This window comes from Monodelphis domestica, chromosome 4 (assembly GCF_027887165.1).
Source record: "Monodelphis domestica isolate mMonDom1 chromosome 4, mMonDom1.pri, whole genome shotgun sequence".
Taxonomy (NCBI): Eukaryota; Metazoa; Chordata; class Mammalia; order Didelphimorphia; family Didelphidae; genus Monodelphis; species Monodelphis domestica.
The window spans coordinates 452,055,934-452,072,559 of NC_077230.1; the positions used below are offsets into that span (position 1 = coordinate 452,055,934).

General features: G+C 36.0%; 1 protein-coding gene across 1 annotated transcript; it reads right to left on the bottom strand.

Annotated features, from left to right (window-relative positions):
- Nucleotides 1-669: 669 nt before the first annotated feature.
- LOC130454052 (vomeronasal type-2 receptor 26-like) lies at nucleotides 670-11,892 on the bottom strand. The gene is made up of 5 exons (XM_056796936.1): nucleotides 11,629-11,892; nucleotides 9,762-10,556; nucleotides 8,251-8,478; nucleotides 6,134-6,257; nucleotides 670-1,613 (listed from the first exon to the last, which is right to left on the bottom strand). The coding sequence occupies exons 1-5, from the start codon at nucleotides 11,881-11,883 to the stop codon at nucleotides 670-672; spliced, it is 2,346 nt and encodes a 781-aa protein (XP_056652914.1). The 5' UTR covers nucleotides 11,884-11,892.
- Nucleotides 11,893-16,626: the final 4,734 nt, after the last annotated feature.

Consider the following 16,626-nt stretch of genomic DNA (forward strand, 5'->3'; position numbering starts at 1 on the left):
AATTTATAAGTATTTACTAAAGAGTGAAAAGTGGGTCAGAGAGAGTCAAGGCACATAATCATATGACAGGTTGCCTAGGTAACCTGAATTTGTCGCTCCCTGCACATCCACATTAATTCTCACTGCTTGGACAGAAAGAAAAGAGATTCCTAAATCTATCACTTACATCCCCTCTGAGACATCACTTTTTCTGGGTCTCTCTGATTGAATAGAACTGACCTCCCTCTTGTTCAGAGGCTAATCTTCTAAATGCTTGGAATTACATAGAACAAGAAGCAAGTGTCTTCTGGGAAGCTAGGAAGATACAATTTTTTTAGCTGCCATTTTCTTTGAACAGATAAGCCTTGGACCTTGTTCTTAGTCCAGTCAAAAGCTGGATGCTCAACTGAATTCACTACAGAAATCCTCCAAGATTATTTTTAGGGTGGCAAGAAAAGGGGTACAAACCACTGTTCAATTATCACAGGACAAAGAATGGTAAAAGTGGCTATCAAAAAATAATAATATGGAAATCATGTAGTAGTTGGCTAAAGGGTAAAGGTAGCTATGGGTGAAAGGGAATAATAAGAAAGAGCTTACCCAGAAGAGGAAATAATAGAGATACACATGTAAACAGATATCCAACAACAAATATGATTTAGGTTATTTTTCAGACAGCTTATTACATTGCTAGGAGGCATGAGAAAATGCCTTAGAGTCATTCCTTCTCCTGGCATAGGATTTATGATTTATCCAGTTCTGAGTGTTCCATTGTGGCCTGAGGAGAATCACATAGCATTTGGGGATGAAGATGCAGCCCAGCAAGCTAGCACTAGAGCTCAGGATGGAGAAGACCTCCACAGCCACCATAGATTTCCCTTTGGTACTCTGGTATGTGGGGAGGAAGGAGACCCAGACACTGCAGAACACAAGCATGCTGAAGGTGATGAACTTAGTTTCATTGAAGGTATCAGGGAGATTTCTGGCCAAAAAAGCCACAATGAAGCTCGCCAGGGCCAAGAATCCCATGTAGCCCAGGACAGAGTAGAAGGCAATGAGAGAGCCCTCATTGCACTTGAGGATCATGTGTCCAGATTCTGAGTGTGGGTCTATATCTGGGAATGGGGGAGAAACCAAGAGCCAGATACCACAGAGAATGCCTTGAATCAGGGAGCAGACAAGAATGAGAGAAATGGGGGCTCTGGAGCCCACCCACTTTCTACTCCTACTCCCTGGTCTTGTGGCTTTGAAGGCTAGAACTACTGTGACTGTTTTGGCCAAAATGGAGGACACAGCCATTGTGAATGAGATTCCAAATATTGTCTGCTGAAGGAGACATGTGGCTGAGGTTGGTTTACCAATGAAGAGTAAAGAAGACAGGAAACACTGACTTAGAGAGAGGAGCAAGATGTAGCTGAGAGTTCGGTTATTGGCTTTCACTATGGGGGTGTCTTGATGCTTCACAAAGAGGCCAAGGATAAGAAATGTCAGAATACAGAAGATCAGAGCTGTGCAGGCCAGAGTCATGCCCATGGGGTCCTCATAGGCCAAAAAGGTCACCATTTTTTGGAGGCAGAAATTTCTCTCCTTGTTTGGATATTCATCTTCAGGACACATGATGCACTGATCCATATCTAAGGGGAAGAAAAAATAGTCCTCAGCATTGCAAATTCCAGAAATCTTAATAATCCTTGGCATAAGGTACTAGAATTGTTTAAGCAGGACTTTTTTAAGTTCCATTTTAGAATCAATACTGTGTATTGGTTTTAAGGCAGAAGAGTATCAAGGGCTAGGCAATAGGGGTTAAGTGACATGCCCAGAGTCACACATCTAGGAAGTACCTAAGGTCACATTTGAACCCAGGACCTTCCCTCTATAGCCCTGGATCTCAATCCACTGAGAAAACTAGTTGCCCTCATAAGCAGGATTTCTTTGCTACAAAGAGCCCCCCCCATAATCTTTTCCAATTCTGAGAAATGTCACCAGTACCTCAAATACATTATCAAAATTATTTCAGAGACATAATTTCTTCCAAGTCTCATATATCTGAGAATTTTAAAATTTTTCTCACAGATAAACACTTTCATGGTTTTGCATACAATAATGCTCTTTAAAATAAGCATATACATATCAGTATATATTATATATAAAATGAGTATATATATATATATATATGAATGACAAACTTTCCCTTCAAGTTATTAAATTCAAATGAAAGAGAACAGATAAAAAGGAACTGAAAGGAAAAGGTTGGGGTAGTAGATAAATAAAGGGAAGAAGGTATCCTCCTTGGTGGCAAGGTGCCATGAATGGGTACAAGAGGTAAAGCCATTTCTCATCTCTTAATGGTTTCAAAAGCCTGAAAAAACTCTGAATACCATTTGACCCATATTCAAATATAATTGGAAACTATTTTAAAATAAATAAAAATACAATGTAACATAGATAACATGAATTTATAATTTTCTAAATTAATATGCAACTCAAAAGGATCTTTTTCTGTTTCATTTTGATTTTACTGATCTAAAACAGAACAATCTTAAACAGCATCTGATGAATGAAGAGTAAAGAAGGCTAATTCCTTATCCCTAAGTGTTTTCCTAGCACTTCTTCCCTACCTAGGCTTCCCTCTCTGGCAGAGATGCAAAACACAACTATAGAGTCATGCTTTGGTACCCCCTCACCATATCCATAGATGCTTTCAGTCTCTGACAGCTAACCCCACTCCTTTCAACTGAGCTCACCCCATCTTTAAAAAAATTGACATTCATTTCTTTTTTGCAACCAAAAAAGTAGTGAGGATATTTTTAGATGTGCTAAATTGAATCACAAAACAACCAGTTCAGAATGACAAGACTCCCATGGTATGCAATCAAGAGGCAGCAATGTGGAAAATGTATTGCAAGGTTGCAGTTTCTTTTGCCAGGGAAATGTCAAATGGTGGTGAGTCCTTTATCAGCTGGTACCAGCACAATCCTTCCTAGGCAAATCTCTCCTAGAAGGTTTCTGACTTCCTGAAAATGTCACCCAGAGTCATTCCATCCCTGCTTATGTGGTCTCTGCGGTGAGCACAGTCTGCTTACTTGGATCTCTGCCTCAACTTTCTCCCCTTGCATACCAGTCAACTCATTTGCTGCTTCCTCCATGAGTTTCATGCCTCAATCAAAGTTGACAAAATGATGTGTAGAACAAGAGCAACGTTATTTTCTTTTTAAATTTTGAGTTCCAAATTATTTCTTTTCCTTCCACCCTCTCTCTCATTCACTGAGGAGGTAAGCAATATGATATAAATTACATATATATATGAAATCATACAAAACAGGTCCAGATTATTAGTCATAATGCAAGAAAGAAAAGGAAAAGGAAATTGGGAAAATTATACCTCACCTTTTAGTCATCAGTTTTCTCTCTCTGGAGGTGTATAGCATTTTTGATCCCAAGTCCTTCCAAGTAGTCTTGTATTATGTGGTATTAATCAGAAGAGTCAGGTTTCAACACTTAGTAATCATTACAAAATTGCTGTTACTGTTCTTCACAATAAACTCTCCATTGCTCTCACTTCATTTTTTATTAGATCATATAGATTTTGTAGTGTTTGTTTTTTTTTCTAAAACCACCCTCCTGATCTTGTCTTATGATACAATAGTACTGCATCACTGTCATATGTGACATTTTGTTCAGTCATTCCTCACTTCATGGGCATCCCCTCAATTTCCTTTTCTTTGCAATTTATATGAAGTCCTTTTCTTTTTCTTTTATTTCTTTGGAATTCAGACCTACTAGTGGTATTGCGGGCCAAAGGGAATGCCCCATTTTATATAGTTAGATTTACTTCCAAATTATTCTCTTGAATGGTTGATCCCATTCATTATTGCCTCAAAATTCATTAGGTTACATATTTTCCCTTATTCTTTCCAGAATTTTGTTATTTTTGATATGTTTAATTAAGGTACTACTTCAGAGTTGTTTTAATATAAATTTCTCTAATCAATAACAATTTAGAGCATTTTTTTCATATGATAAGAATGGTTTTGATCTTCAGACAACTATTTGTCCATAAACTGGTAAACATTTGTCCATTGTGGGGGAAATTTACTCAATTCTGTGTATGTCTAAGAAATGATGCCTTTATCAGAGCTAATGTTATTTTTTATATTACTCCATTGTCAATGATACATTTTATCACAGAGTAGTTTCCTAGATTATTGTTAATTAAAAAGTCTATTATATAACTGTTTTCACTTTTGCTGCTCATGCCTCTTAAAATTCAACTGAATATATTTTATTTTATTCTCTTCTCTTCTCTTTGGATCATGTCTCTTATAAATTTTTGGATTATAAATTTTATGGATTATAATATAAGTATTATAAATATTTGGATTATGTATCTTATAAATAATATATATTTGGATTCTGTTTTCTAATTGATTATGCTAACCACTTTTATTTTATCAGTGAGCTCAGTCCAATCACACTCAGAGGTATGATTACTTTTTCCCTTTAGCCTACTTTCTTCTATTCTTCTCTCTCTCTCTCTCTCTCTCTCTCTGTCTCTCTCTCTCTCTCTCTCTCTCTCTCTCTTTCTCTCTCTCTCTCTCTCTCTCTCTTTTTATCCTTTCCCTTCTAAAAAGTCTACTTTGCTTTCAACCACTGCCTCTGGAAATCTGCCCTGTTGTTCCATTTCCTCTTCTTTGCCCTATCCCCTTCTCATTAAGGGAAGACAAATTATATAAACAACTTTCCTCTTTGAATGAATTCTTTTTTTAAAACCCTTACCTTTCATCTTGGAATCAATACTGTGTATTGGTTCCAAGGCAGAAGAGTGGTAAGGGCTAGGCAATGGGGTTTAAGTGACTTTGCCAGGGTCACACAGCTGGGAAGTGTCTGAGGCCAGATTTGAACCTAGGACTTCCAGTCTCTAAGCCTGGCTCTCAATACACTTAGCTACCCAGCTACCCCCTCTTTGAATGAATTCTAATGAAAATGATATTCAATCATTGCCCATTTCCCCCGACTTTAATCATATTTTCCACAACTTTGTGAAGCACTTCCTCATAAGCCTCTTTTATATGAAATAAGTTTCCTTATTCTAACTCTTTCCCTTTTGTTCAGTACAACTTTCTTTCTCATCTTATTTTTTTACAAAACCATTCCAACCCAATCCACTCACACCCATGCTATCTGTCTATGTAGACTCCTTTTACTTTCCTAATAATGATAAAGTTCTTAGTAGATGATATGTAGCATCTTCATATTAAGGAATGTAAACATTTGAACTTTAATGAATCCCTTATAACTCCTTCACATTTTCCTTTCTATGCATCTCTTTAATCTTGAGTTTGAAGGATGAATTTTCTCTTTAGGTCTAGTCTTTTCTTCAGAAATCCTTAATGTTTACTATTTCATTATATATCCATTTTTCTTCTGAAGGATTATATTGAGTATTGCTGAGTAGTGTTTTCTTGGTTGTAATCCTAGATAATTTGCTTTCTGGAATATTTTATTCTGAACCCTCTACTCCTTTAAGTTGGAAGCTGTTAAACTTTGTGTGGTCCTGACTATGGCTCAATGATATTTAAATTGTTTTTCCCCTTTTTTTGAAACCCTTTCAGTCTTACAAATGACACTAAATATCAATTCCCAAGAGAGAAGAAAGTAAAGGGCTGGTAATTGGGGTTAAGTGATTTGCCCAGGGTCATACAGCTAGGAAGTGCCTGGGGCCAGATTCAGCACCAGAATTTTCCATCTCATGCCTTGTTCTCTATCCAGTGAGCAACCTTGCTATTCCTGAATTATTTCTTTCTGAACATGTGCAGCATTTTCTTCTTGACTTGGGAGCTCAGGTATTTCAGTGTAATATTGTTGGGGGGTTTCATTTTGTGATTTTTTTTAGGAGTTGTTGCAAGGATTCACTCAAATTCTCTTTTGACCTCTGGATCTCAAATACATGGGGAGTTTTCCTAGATATTTTTTGAAATATCCTGTCTAGGCTCTTTTTTGAAATTAAGGCTATCGGGTGATACAATAATTCATAAATCAGGGATAGTTGGGTAGCTGAGTGGATTGAGAGCCAGGCCTAGAGAAGAGAGGTCCTAGGTTCAAATCTTTTTTTGCAAAATGGGGAAAGGGAGTTTGTCTCTCTGCAAGTACTCGCCAGTCTGATTGGAAATCTGCCCCTCTGGACAGAGGATACAGTCAAAGCAGCAGATGGGTTCTCCCTCACGGGCAGATTTCTGATAACCAGGGCCACAACTCTCACTGCACACTGAATGGGGAGTCTGAAAAAGAAGGAAATTCTTTTAGGGGGCTTGTAATTCAAATTGTCTGGGAGGGGGAAAGCAGTTTGAGAAATGGACATGTTCTAAAGTTACACATTTTGCAGAATTTCAAGAGGAATAAGTAATGATCGAGTTTTTTAGGGATTCAATTAATCAGTCAATAAACATTTCTTAGTTGCTTAATGTGTAACAAAAACTGTCTTAACTTTTGGAAAACATTAAGTGAATAAAATGCTATTCTATCTTTTAAAAATACCCAAATAGTCAATTGAAGGGAAATATTTTTCAGATGAATTTAAATATAAATTCTCTACATGCATTCACACATGCATGCAATATGTACACATACATGCATATATATATATATATACATATACATGTATATACACGCACATCAATGCAATCTAAATATGTGATTCCAGGATTTTTTTCTGGCTAAAGACTTATCTTGAAACAGTTCCTAATAGGGACATCAGAAGTGGGGATTTACTGAAAGTGACTCCTGTGAAAATAGTCATATTTAACTACTGATAAGAATAATACCTTTATTCCAGAAATAAATTGCTAAGTCCACAGATATTCTTTTAAATAAGAAACATTTTAACTGTCTTCTGTGTATCACTTTAAAGTTAGTAGAATGCTTTTCAAATATTTATTTATTTGATATTTCCACCCCATGTAAGAGGTAGACACTATTCTTATTCTCAGACACTATTCTTATTCTCATTTTACAGATGATGGAAATGACAAAGTTTAAGAGGCAAAGTTCAAGAGCCTCATGCAGGATCACAGCTGTTAAGTCCATGAATCATTATTTCTACAACAGTATTTATAGTAACCTAAATAAAACCCTTAATCTTTCATCTTAGAATCGATACCATGTATTGGTCCTGAGGCAGAAGAGTAGTAAGTGGCTAGATAATGGTAAGTAAGTTTCTTAATCAGAGGCACACATCAAGGAAGTTTCTGAAACCAGATTTAAACCCTGGACTTCCCATCCCCAGGCCTTGTTGTCTATTCAATGAGCCACCTAGCTGATCCCAATAAAAGCTTGTTTTGTGTAGTAAAGAATCTGAAATTAAATGGATGTTCAGCAACTGGGCAATGACTGAATGGGTTGTGGTATATTATTATAATGGAATACAATTGTGCTATAAGAACATATGAGCATGATTATTTCAGTAAATCTTGGAAAGATTTACTTGAACTGATCCAAAGTGAAGTGAGCAGAACCAGAAGAACATTTTACACAATCACAGCAATATTATATTGTGAACAGCTGTTAGTGATCTAGCTATTCTCAGTAATACAATGATCCTGGTTAATCTTAGAGACAAATGATGAAAAATGCCACCTGCCTCCAGAGAAAGAACTGATGGAGTATAAGGGCAGACTGCAACACTAGATTTCACTTACTTTCCTCTTCTTTGGTTTGACATCTCTTCCATAATATAGCCAATATTGAAAAATGTTTTATGTTATCGCACATGTAAAATAAGATTGCTTACCATCTCATGGAGGGGATGGGGATGAAGGGTAGGGGAAAGTTAAGAAAAATACTCATCTCCCCTGGTAAGGCCCTACCAATTGGCTTTAAGACAGAGATTGCATTTGGATTCATTTTGCATAAAAAATAAAATAACAAAATATAATCCTACTTTAAGAAAGCCTATTGTGGGGTATGCAATATTTCAAATGAAAAAGTACATTGCAAACAATTACTATGCAATAAACAAATAAGCAATCTCTAAGTATCTGTTTCTCTGATAGCACATAAATGGATAAATTATAGGACAATGAACATCACTTCCCTCCACAGAAATTTAATTAATGGATTTTCCCCTTTGTAACCTCACATTTCTTGAGAAAAGACAACATTTTAGTGAGAATTGGAGTATTCATTAATATGTCTCTAGTAGGAAATAAAACTCCTATAAGTAGACTCTTTTATGCCTATGACTCATGAATAACCACCATGTGAGCTACTACTAACCTTTTTATAATATTCATCCCACATTATGACATTCTCATGGATAGAAAAATCTTCACCAAAAGGAGCTTGAGGAATAAACTCTCCCACCTTCACCATGCGTTGTGTACCATTAAGGAAGTCCACAAAATTGTTAATATCATACTTCGCCTCAGAGAGCTTTTTGTCATTTATGAATATCTGTTCACCAGCACTGTTGTTGAACTGGATGTCTCTAAGAGGAGAATTCAGCTGGATGGGAAGAGAACTTATAAGTGATGCTTCAATGCAGGACACCCAGAATATCTTGAACTGTTAAAAACAATCTTTTCCTCCTACTCAGCTACATCTAGGATGATCATAATTTGCATATCACTCTTATCAACCCTTCAACGATATGATTTTCTTAATAGATTTTGACAAATCTTTTGAATTCATTTATTCAATTAAAACTTTCTATTGGTCCATATCAAATGATCCCTCACCCTCCTAAACCTATCTCTCACCTCTGGTACAGCTTCTAATTACTTCACCTTTCAATATCTTCTTAGGGTATTAAAACTGTTTTTGTTTTTTGACATTTTTCACATCCCAGTCTTTCTTCTTATAGTTCAGCTTTCAGTTCTACAATATTGTATGCTCTAAAATCAGTTGGCTTATTGACACTAAATTTCTTGTCAACCTCAGCACTGACATATCCACCCCATAAATTTCTTTTAGTCCAACTCACCTATTGAGCAGAGCTGGAGGAAATCACAAAAACCACTATACCAATAGATTATAATTTTATATATACAAACTGAATTTTAATATTCAAAGTAATAAAGAAATCCACTAATTCATGTGTAATAAATTTGCTTTCATATTATGGCGCTACAGGAGACTTTTGAGAATCCCTGGGGCAGTAAAGGGAATCAAATCAGTCAATGGTGAAAAAATTAATTCTGACTGTTTATTGAAAGGACTAATATTGAAGCTGAAGGTTAAATACTTTGGCCACAAAATAAGATGTTAGGACTCAATGTAAAAAACCCTTATGTTTGTAAAGATTGAAGGCAATAAGAGGAGATCACAAAGGATAAGATGGATGGATAGTTTCATGGAAGAAACCAACATGAGGGGATGGACTATGTCTTGAGTCTTCTCATGTTTAAGACTATTGATTTTGTATAAAGCAGCTGAGCCTGAGTTGGAACACAATAGAGTACTCTTCTTTCAACACTCATATCTTGCTTTGCAGTCCATTTGATCTATATAGATATAGAAAACAGAGACAAATAAATTATGGTTGTATTTCCCTTAAATTGCTTTAATTTGCTTTAGGGCAAAAGTCCTCTGCAAGAACCACAACTGACATAATTAAAGCCAAAGAATATAGACCTGATTTCTAGGGGAAAAATAGTTGAAAAAAAATCTCTTCATTGAGTGACTCACTAACCTCCTGTTTTCAAGAGAAAGCAACTCTTTTTAGTCGCTGATGATTCATAAAACAGTTTGAAAATGTGGACTCTCTGACTTCATAAATGGAAACTTACCTTCCAGGGATATATAACAAGATTGTCTTCAACTCTAAATTCTGATTTAATCAAGAGTAATTTATGTAGAACCCTGGCCACAGCATGCACAGCATTGTAGATGTTGTAACTCTGACTAGACATAGACATGTCAAAATACTGCAAAGGTAGCATCTCTAAGGAAGCATTTTGTGAACAATCTTCCTGATTGTTTTCCTCATATTTATGTGGACATCCAAAAGCTGAGTTCCAAAATCTTTTAAATAAAATATTTTCTGGGTATTTGGCAGGTTTAACTGTTCTTAGAAAAGTTTTGAAATTTGGAATCTCTTTTGTCTGATCTGAAAATATCAGAACACTATTGAAACTATTGTATGTACTATCATGGGGTCTTATGGTAAAATCCCAGTGGGATGTGGTAATCCATACTTTTGTTAATATGAGGTAAGGCATTGATGCATATTGAAGAGTCCTTAGTGAATTTGCATCTCCATAAACAACAATAACATTGGCAGAAGATCTGTCAATTCTTGACATGATATCAGTATGGGAATTAATAGTATATTTCTCAGAGGTAGGAATCTTCTCTATAAAGGTCACACAGACACCCTTCCTGGTCATTTCTTCTCTTATATTCCAGAGGAATGTTTCTCCCTTGTTATCATCTGAGATAACCAGTCCCACCCATGTCCAGTTGAAATATACCATTAATTGTACCATTCCCAGGGTAAGAGTGGACTCCTTGGGTGCCAGTTGATAAATACTTGGAAAACGGGCCTTGTCACTCAGTATGGGATCATATGGCCCATAGCTGATCTGAAAAGGAAAGAAAAATTATCCCTATTGATACTTAACTCTAGCCTGGAGCAAACCATAAAATAAAACAAGTCTTTCCATTTTTACATGCTATTGCCTTTTCTGTTTGCGTAATCCAAGCAGCATTCAGAGAATTCAAATCTCCCTTTTTATTTCTTGTCATTGTCTCTTTCTTCACTTTAAAAGGCTTAATGTATCTCATCTCTGACGAAGGAATTGACATCTGTGACCAGGTGCCACTTTTCCCAAGAAAATCTACCCTCATACACTCAACCACTGGAGTGTTTTCTTTCCTTAATTCATAGGCTTTTTTGAGATAACTTTCTTCAGATCTCACATTTGCCTTCTCAGATGATGTAAGTTAGTTACATTTGGAGATTGTTTTTAAAAATATTTTCTCTAACACCCCACATGGCTACTCAATTAAGTACAATATAATCTTTGTGAAAAGAACTTTACATTTGATTTTGGTAGAATTACATTGGTGTGCATGTATTTGAGTTATTTTATATTACACTGAATTATATTAGTATATATTTAAATCAATAAACAATTTTCTATTTATATTTATTTAATGTAGATATATAAATATATGCACAAATGTAATCCATTATAATAGAAAATATTATAATATATAAAATATACCTCAATCGAATTCAGCAAAAATCAATGAACATTTATTTAATTGTTTTCACATCGAATACATTGTACTCAATAATGGATAAAGATATACAAATATATATCCCAATGTCATTCATTGTCATGTAATGCAATTATAATGTAATTATTACATATAATGTAGCATTAGGCAAATTGATAATTAGATTGATAGGCAGATAGTTGGATAGATGGATCAAAATGTTCTGGCAGGAGTAATTCTTGTCAAAAGGGCAATTGTGATTGTGTATTTCAATTTCATGTCTGTGTCATCCTTGTTCTAAGCACAAGCTGTAAGAATAAACAAAGAAGGCAAAATTCCCCAATGTTTGTAGTATCACATCCAACTTGATGTCTGTGGTGCTATCCCTTTCATCCATTTTCATTCCCCTGACATTCTTTCCATGGTTCTTACCTGTGGGTACTTGTAGAGCTCAAATAGGGTAGACATTTGGACCGACAATTCAGAAGTGGCTCCTCCAATGACAGCCACAAATTTGTCCTGCTTCTGACAGTGGTAATTTGGAACAGGCAGTCTCTGTCCTGACAGGCACATTAAGGAGCTCTCCAAGGTGCTGACATCGCTCGGGTAGGTATTATAGATGTGGAATCCTAGGGTAATATTAGGTAACAAATCCGGGTCCTTGTTGATTTCCTCTATAGCAAACATTAAGGTCAGGACCAGGCTGAAGTGTTTTTCTTGAAACCTCAATTGATAGCAAAAAGTGTCAGTAATCAGGATATACTCCTGTCCCCAAAGAGGTCACTTCTTTCACAAAGAGGATACTTCATAGTTATATTAATTGTGGAGTCTAGAGTTCATATTGTTTTTTCAAGAAGAATTTCCATGCCAACTCTCAAATCCTTCTTTAAACATCAGTATTCCTTCTTCTAGTAATCTACATCTCTGTCTCTGTCTATCTGTCTCTGTTTCTCTATCACTGCCTTAATATGTGTCTCTGTCTTTATCTCTCTGTCCCTCTGTCTCTCTGTATGTCTCAGTCTCTGTTTGTCTATCTCTGTCTGTCTGTCTGTCTCTGTCTCTCTGACCCTCTTTCTCTCTCATTTATCCTCAAATGTTCTCAAGGTACTAATTTTTGCCAAGAGAAATTTATGATAGGCTGCTTTTTATTCCACAATGAAAATATAGGTAATTTCTTAAAGGGGGAGTTTAGGTTGCTTTTTCCTCACCAGGGAGAAGAAACAGTCCTAGCACTTAGCTCTATACCACCTAAGGAGAGGATGACAAAGTAGAGACTGAAGTAGAGGTACTGGATTTGCCTTTGAAGACTGGTAGAAAGTGTTGCTACCTATCCCTGAGAAATGCACTGTGAGTTCATGTCATTATATCATGCCAAGGATTGTTGGATCTTCTGCTAATGGTATTGTTATTTATGAAGATAGAAATCCACTAATGATTGCAATATTGACAATACTCTCCCTTAATATTAACAAAAATATACTTTGCCACCTCTCACACTGATAAACTTCCACTGAACCTAATTAAAGACAAGATAGAAATAAATCTAAAAAGCCATAAAAGGAACAAGATAACACTATAACAAAATTGGAATAAATTTTAAAAAAATGATTGGAACTCAGTATTCAGAGCAGCTAAATGGCATAGAGGTTAAGGCACTCAACTTTTACACAGGAGGATTGGAATTAGATTAAGGCTCAGAAACTAGTTTTGAGAAATTGGTCATATTTAACTATTTTATGATTCAGTTAATTCATCTATGTAATGAGGTTAATACTAGCAGCGGTCTCATGGGAAGTTATGAGGGTTAACTGAAAAGACAAACCTAAAATACTTAGAAATACTAGTCCTGGTAGATTATGAGAGAATTCTATCATATTTAGTTAAAATGTAAAAAATAAATAATGTTATATCTATCAAATTACTTTATGAAATAAATATACTCCTGAAGATAAAGAACAGAAAGATGAAACAGAGATATACAAAGACAGAGAAAGAGATAAAAAGCTAAACCAAGAATCAGGAAAAACTGAACTAAAAGGCTCCTTTGAAAAATGGAAGCTGCTTGGTCATCAGTAATTCACTTAATCTCTCAATACACCAGATAGCACTTTAAGAGAATAATTTGCTATCAAATTGTCAGAAAATGTATCCATGTAAATAATAATTTTCATATAATTAAAACATTTATTATGTATATTAATAGCTCTAAGTTCATAAATAGTTACATATAAAGTAATGGAATATGACTATCATCTATTTCTACATAATTATATAAGCTACATTACAATCTTGTATATAAACACACATATGATCTTACATACATAATCTCCCTGTGTCTATATTATAGACCCTATGACATAAAGAAATATCTATAGCAGGTGATATAATGAACTTGTCAGAATTTCATCGATTCCAATAGAATTTCTTAATATTCCTGGGTTAATGATTATGGGTAAATGATTTCATGTCTCTGGATGACTGCTTTTTATCTTTAAAATATTGAAAAGCATACTTGTATTTCCTTCCCCACAGGGTCACTATGGGTTTGAAATGAAAATAAGGGATATCTATATATCTATATCTATATCTATATCTATATCTACATCTACATCTATATCTATATCTGTTCAGAGTCTCTGTCAAGCATTTAATATCTCCCAAAATACCAATTGTTAAGAATGGTTGGACAGGGAAGGAAGACAGAGTTTTGATTTCATAACTGAGGTAGCTTCCAAATCTTCCTTTTGTCAGAACCTTTACAGAAACTGAGCAAAAATTAGGGTAATCCTGCTAGATCAAATCATAGGTCAGAATGTGTTCATTCAGGTTTTTAGAAAAGAGTTGTTTCTTTTGTGGGGTTTTAAAGGGAAACTGACTGAGACTCTAATAACATAGAAGGCAGAAGATTGGACACAGAATTGATACTCTGACAAATATTTTAAAAGTGACTTTTTGTTATCCCCCCCAAAAAATAATTCATTCTTTCTGTAAATGAAAATAAACACAAAACTTACTCTTGAGAATGCAGGAGTATATTAGGATGAATATGAAAATATTTCCAATCTTGTAGTATGGTCATTTCATAGATGAATAAAGGGAAGAATCCCCCCAAAACAAAGTCCCCATCCCTGTAGTATGTGGGGCCTGAATCTAGTTTCAGGCGGCAAAGAGGAGTTTCCATATGACCAACTGACCAAGGAAGCTCTGATACCAGCAAGAGGAAAGGAACTGAGAGTATTGGGAATACCTCTCTCCAACTTATAGGCAATGGCCACATAATGGTCAGAGGCTGTGCTGTGCATCTGACCTGGTTAGAGTAGAACTAGGATTATGAACTTTCTGAAAATGAAATTATTCTGTAAAAAAAAAAAACCTCTTCCTTTCCTTCCTAAATTCTGAGTTCTTCTTTACCTCCTAAACCTGTGAAGATAAATGGAAATAATTAATATCCTTTCCCAAAATGAGAGTAATGAGAGAAGAACCAGGGGATACTCATCATGATTTTATATTGCTTAATTATCACTTTAGGCATATTTGTCATAAGGGAGGGTACGGATTGTTATAATTTTCCACAATTCATTCTTATATGCAATTAGAACCAAATCAGTTGGTGCTCTGGGACCATCCCTTTGTGGGACTCTACACCTGCGTTCCCATGTCTGAGTAACAAACATATTTTTGCCTTTTTTTCCCTGTCCAGGTATTATCAGCAGACTACACTGGGAAGAATGGAAAATATCCCAGGCATTTAAATCTTAATATCCCAGTTTGTGTGAGTAGGTCAACAATCAGTATCCTTACAATGATTCTGGAATGGACAGATATTACATCATGTAGAAGTCTGTGTGAGATGAAAAAGACTTAGCATCAAAGATTGGAGTGAAGTGGAAGGTCTTTCAGCTCTTTCTTACTACATTACTTTTACAGGAGGCATGAAGGCCCTCCTCTCAGTTATGGGTATTCACTTATCAAATCCGAAACCCTACCTTGGGTATTACACAGTTTTTCCCAGTTATCTATATCATATACAAGCTCTTCCAAAATGTCCCCTTCCTGAGGAAGAAAATAAATTGTCAGACTTTTTTCATGTGAACGTCTCACAATATCTTAGTGATAAAAGCCTATCTCCATCTAGTTGCCAGCCTTGCCCCAATGATCACATAATTTTATTCAGTTATCTTGCTAAATAAAGTAGTGTTTGATGAACTATAATAGTTTCTGAACAACTGAACAATTAAAAATCCTTCTGACATTTAGGGATCAAGAATATCAGGACATAACCCTTTGAGTAATCTGATTAAAGGAAAGAGGTGTACATAGATTATTCTTAGAATGGAGACGTCATTATATTTGTAGATGTTATATGGGATGCTCCCAAGTTTTTACTTGAGAAAGGATATCCTTTCTTAATCATTGCTTTGGGATACAATGCCTTTTAATAGTGTGTCTGTAGGTGTATCTCACTCCATCTTTAACACCTACATGTTCACTTTTCTTTGAAGTGAAATTTAGGAACACAGTTTTCAGATTGCACAGCATAAATAGGGATGAAAAATCAGGAAATGATTCTTTAGAAGTGCTTGAAACTAGGATATTGCTGCATGAGCAATGTAAGAGTCCCTCCTTCAATAGAGGAAGTCCAAAAAGCCATTAAACAAATGAGTGCAGGCAAGGCACCCAGTAAGGACGGGATCCCAACCGAGGTTTACAAGGCCTTAAATGGAAAGGTGCTCCAGGCATTCCACATAGTGCTGACCAGCATATGGGAAGAGGAAGACATGCCCCCAGAACTCAGAGATGCCTCCATCGTAGCCCTATACAAGAACAAACGAGCAGCCTGTGACAACTACAGAGGCATCTCACTACTCTCCACTGCTGGAAAGATCCTCGCCCGTGTTATACCCAACAGACTCCTGTCATCTGTTTCAGAGCAGAACCTGCCTGAATCACAATGTGGCTTCCGACCAGATTGCAGCACCATCAACATAGTCTTCAAGGTGAGGCAAATGCAGGAAAAATGCCTTGAGCAGAACCTGAGTTTCTACATTGTCTTCACAGACCTGACAAAGGCATTCGACACAGTGAACAGGGACACATTGTGGGTGATCCTCAGCAAGCTCGGTTGCCCAGCAAAATTCGTCAAACTGATCCAGCTCTTTCATGTCGACATGACAGGGGAAGTCCTATCTGGTGGAGAGACTTCAGATCACTTCAACATCTCCAATGGCGTGAAACAAGGCTGTGTCCTCACTCCGGTACTATTCAACCTATACTTCACCCAAGTATTATGACATGCTGGGATGGATCTAGACCTGGGTGTCTACATCAAATACTGACTGGATGGCTCACTATTTGACCTTCGCTGGCTGACTGCAAAAACAAAGACAACAGAGAGACTCATCCTGGAAGCTCTCTTTGCAGATGACTGTG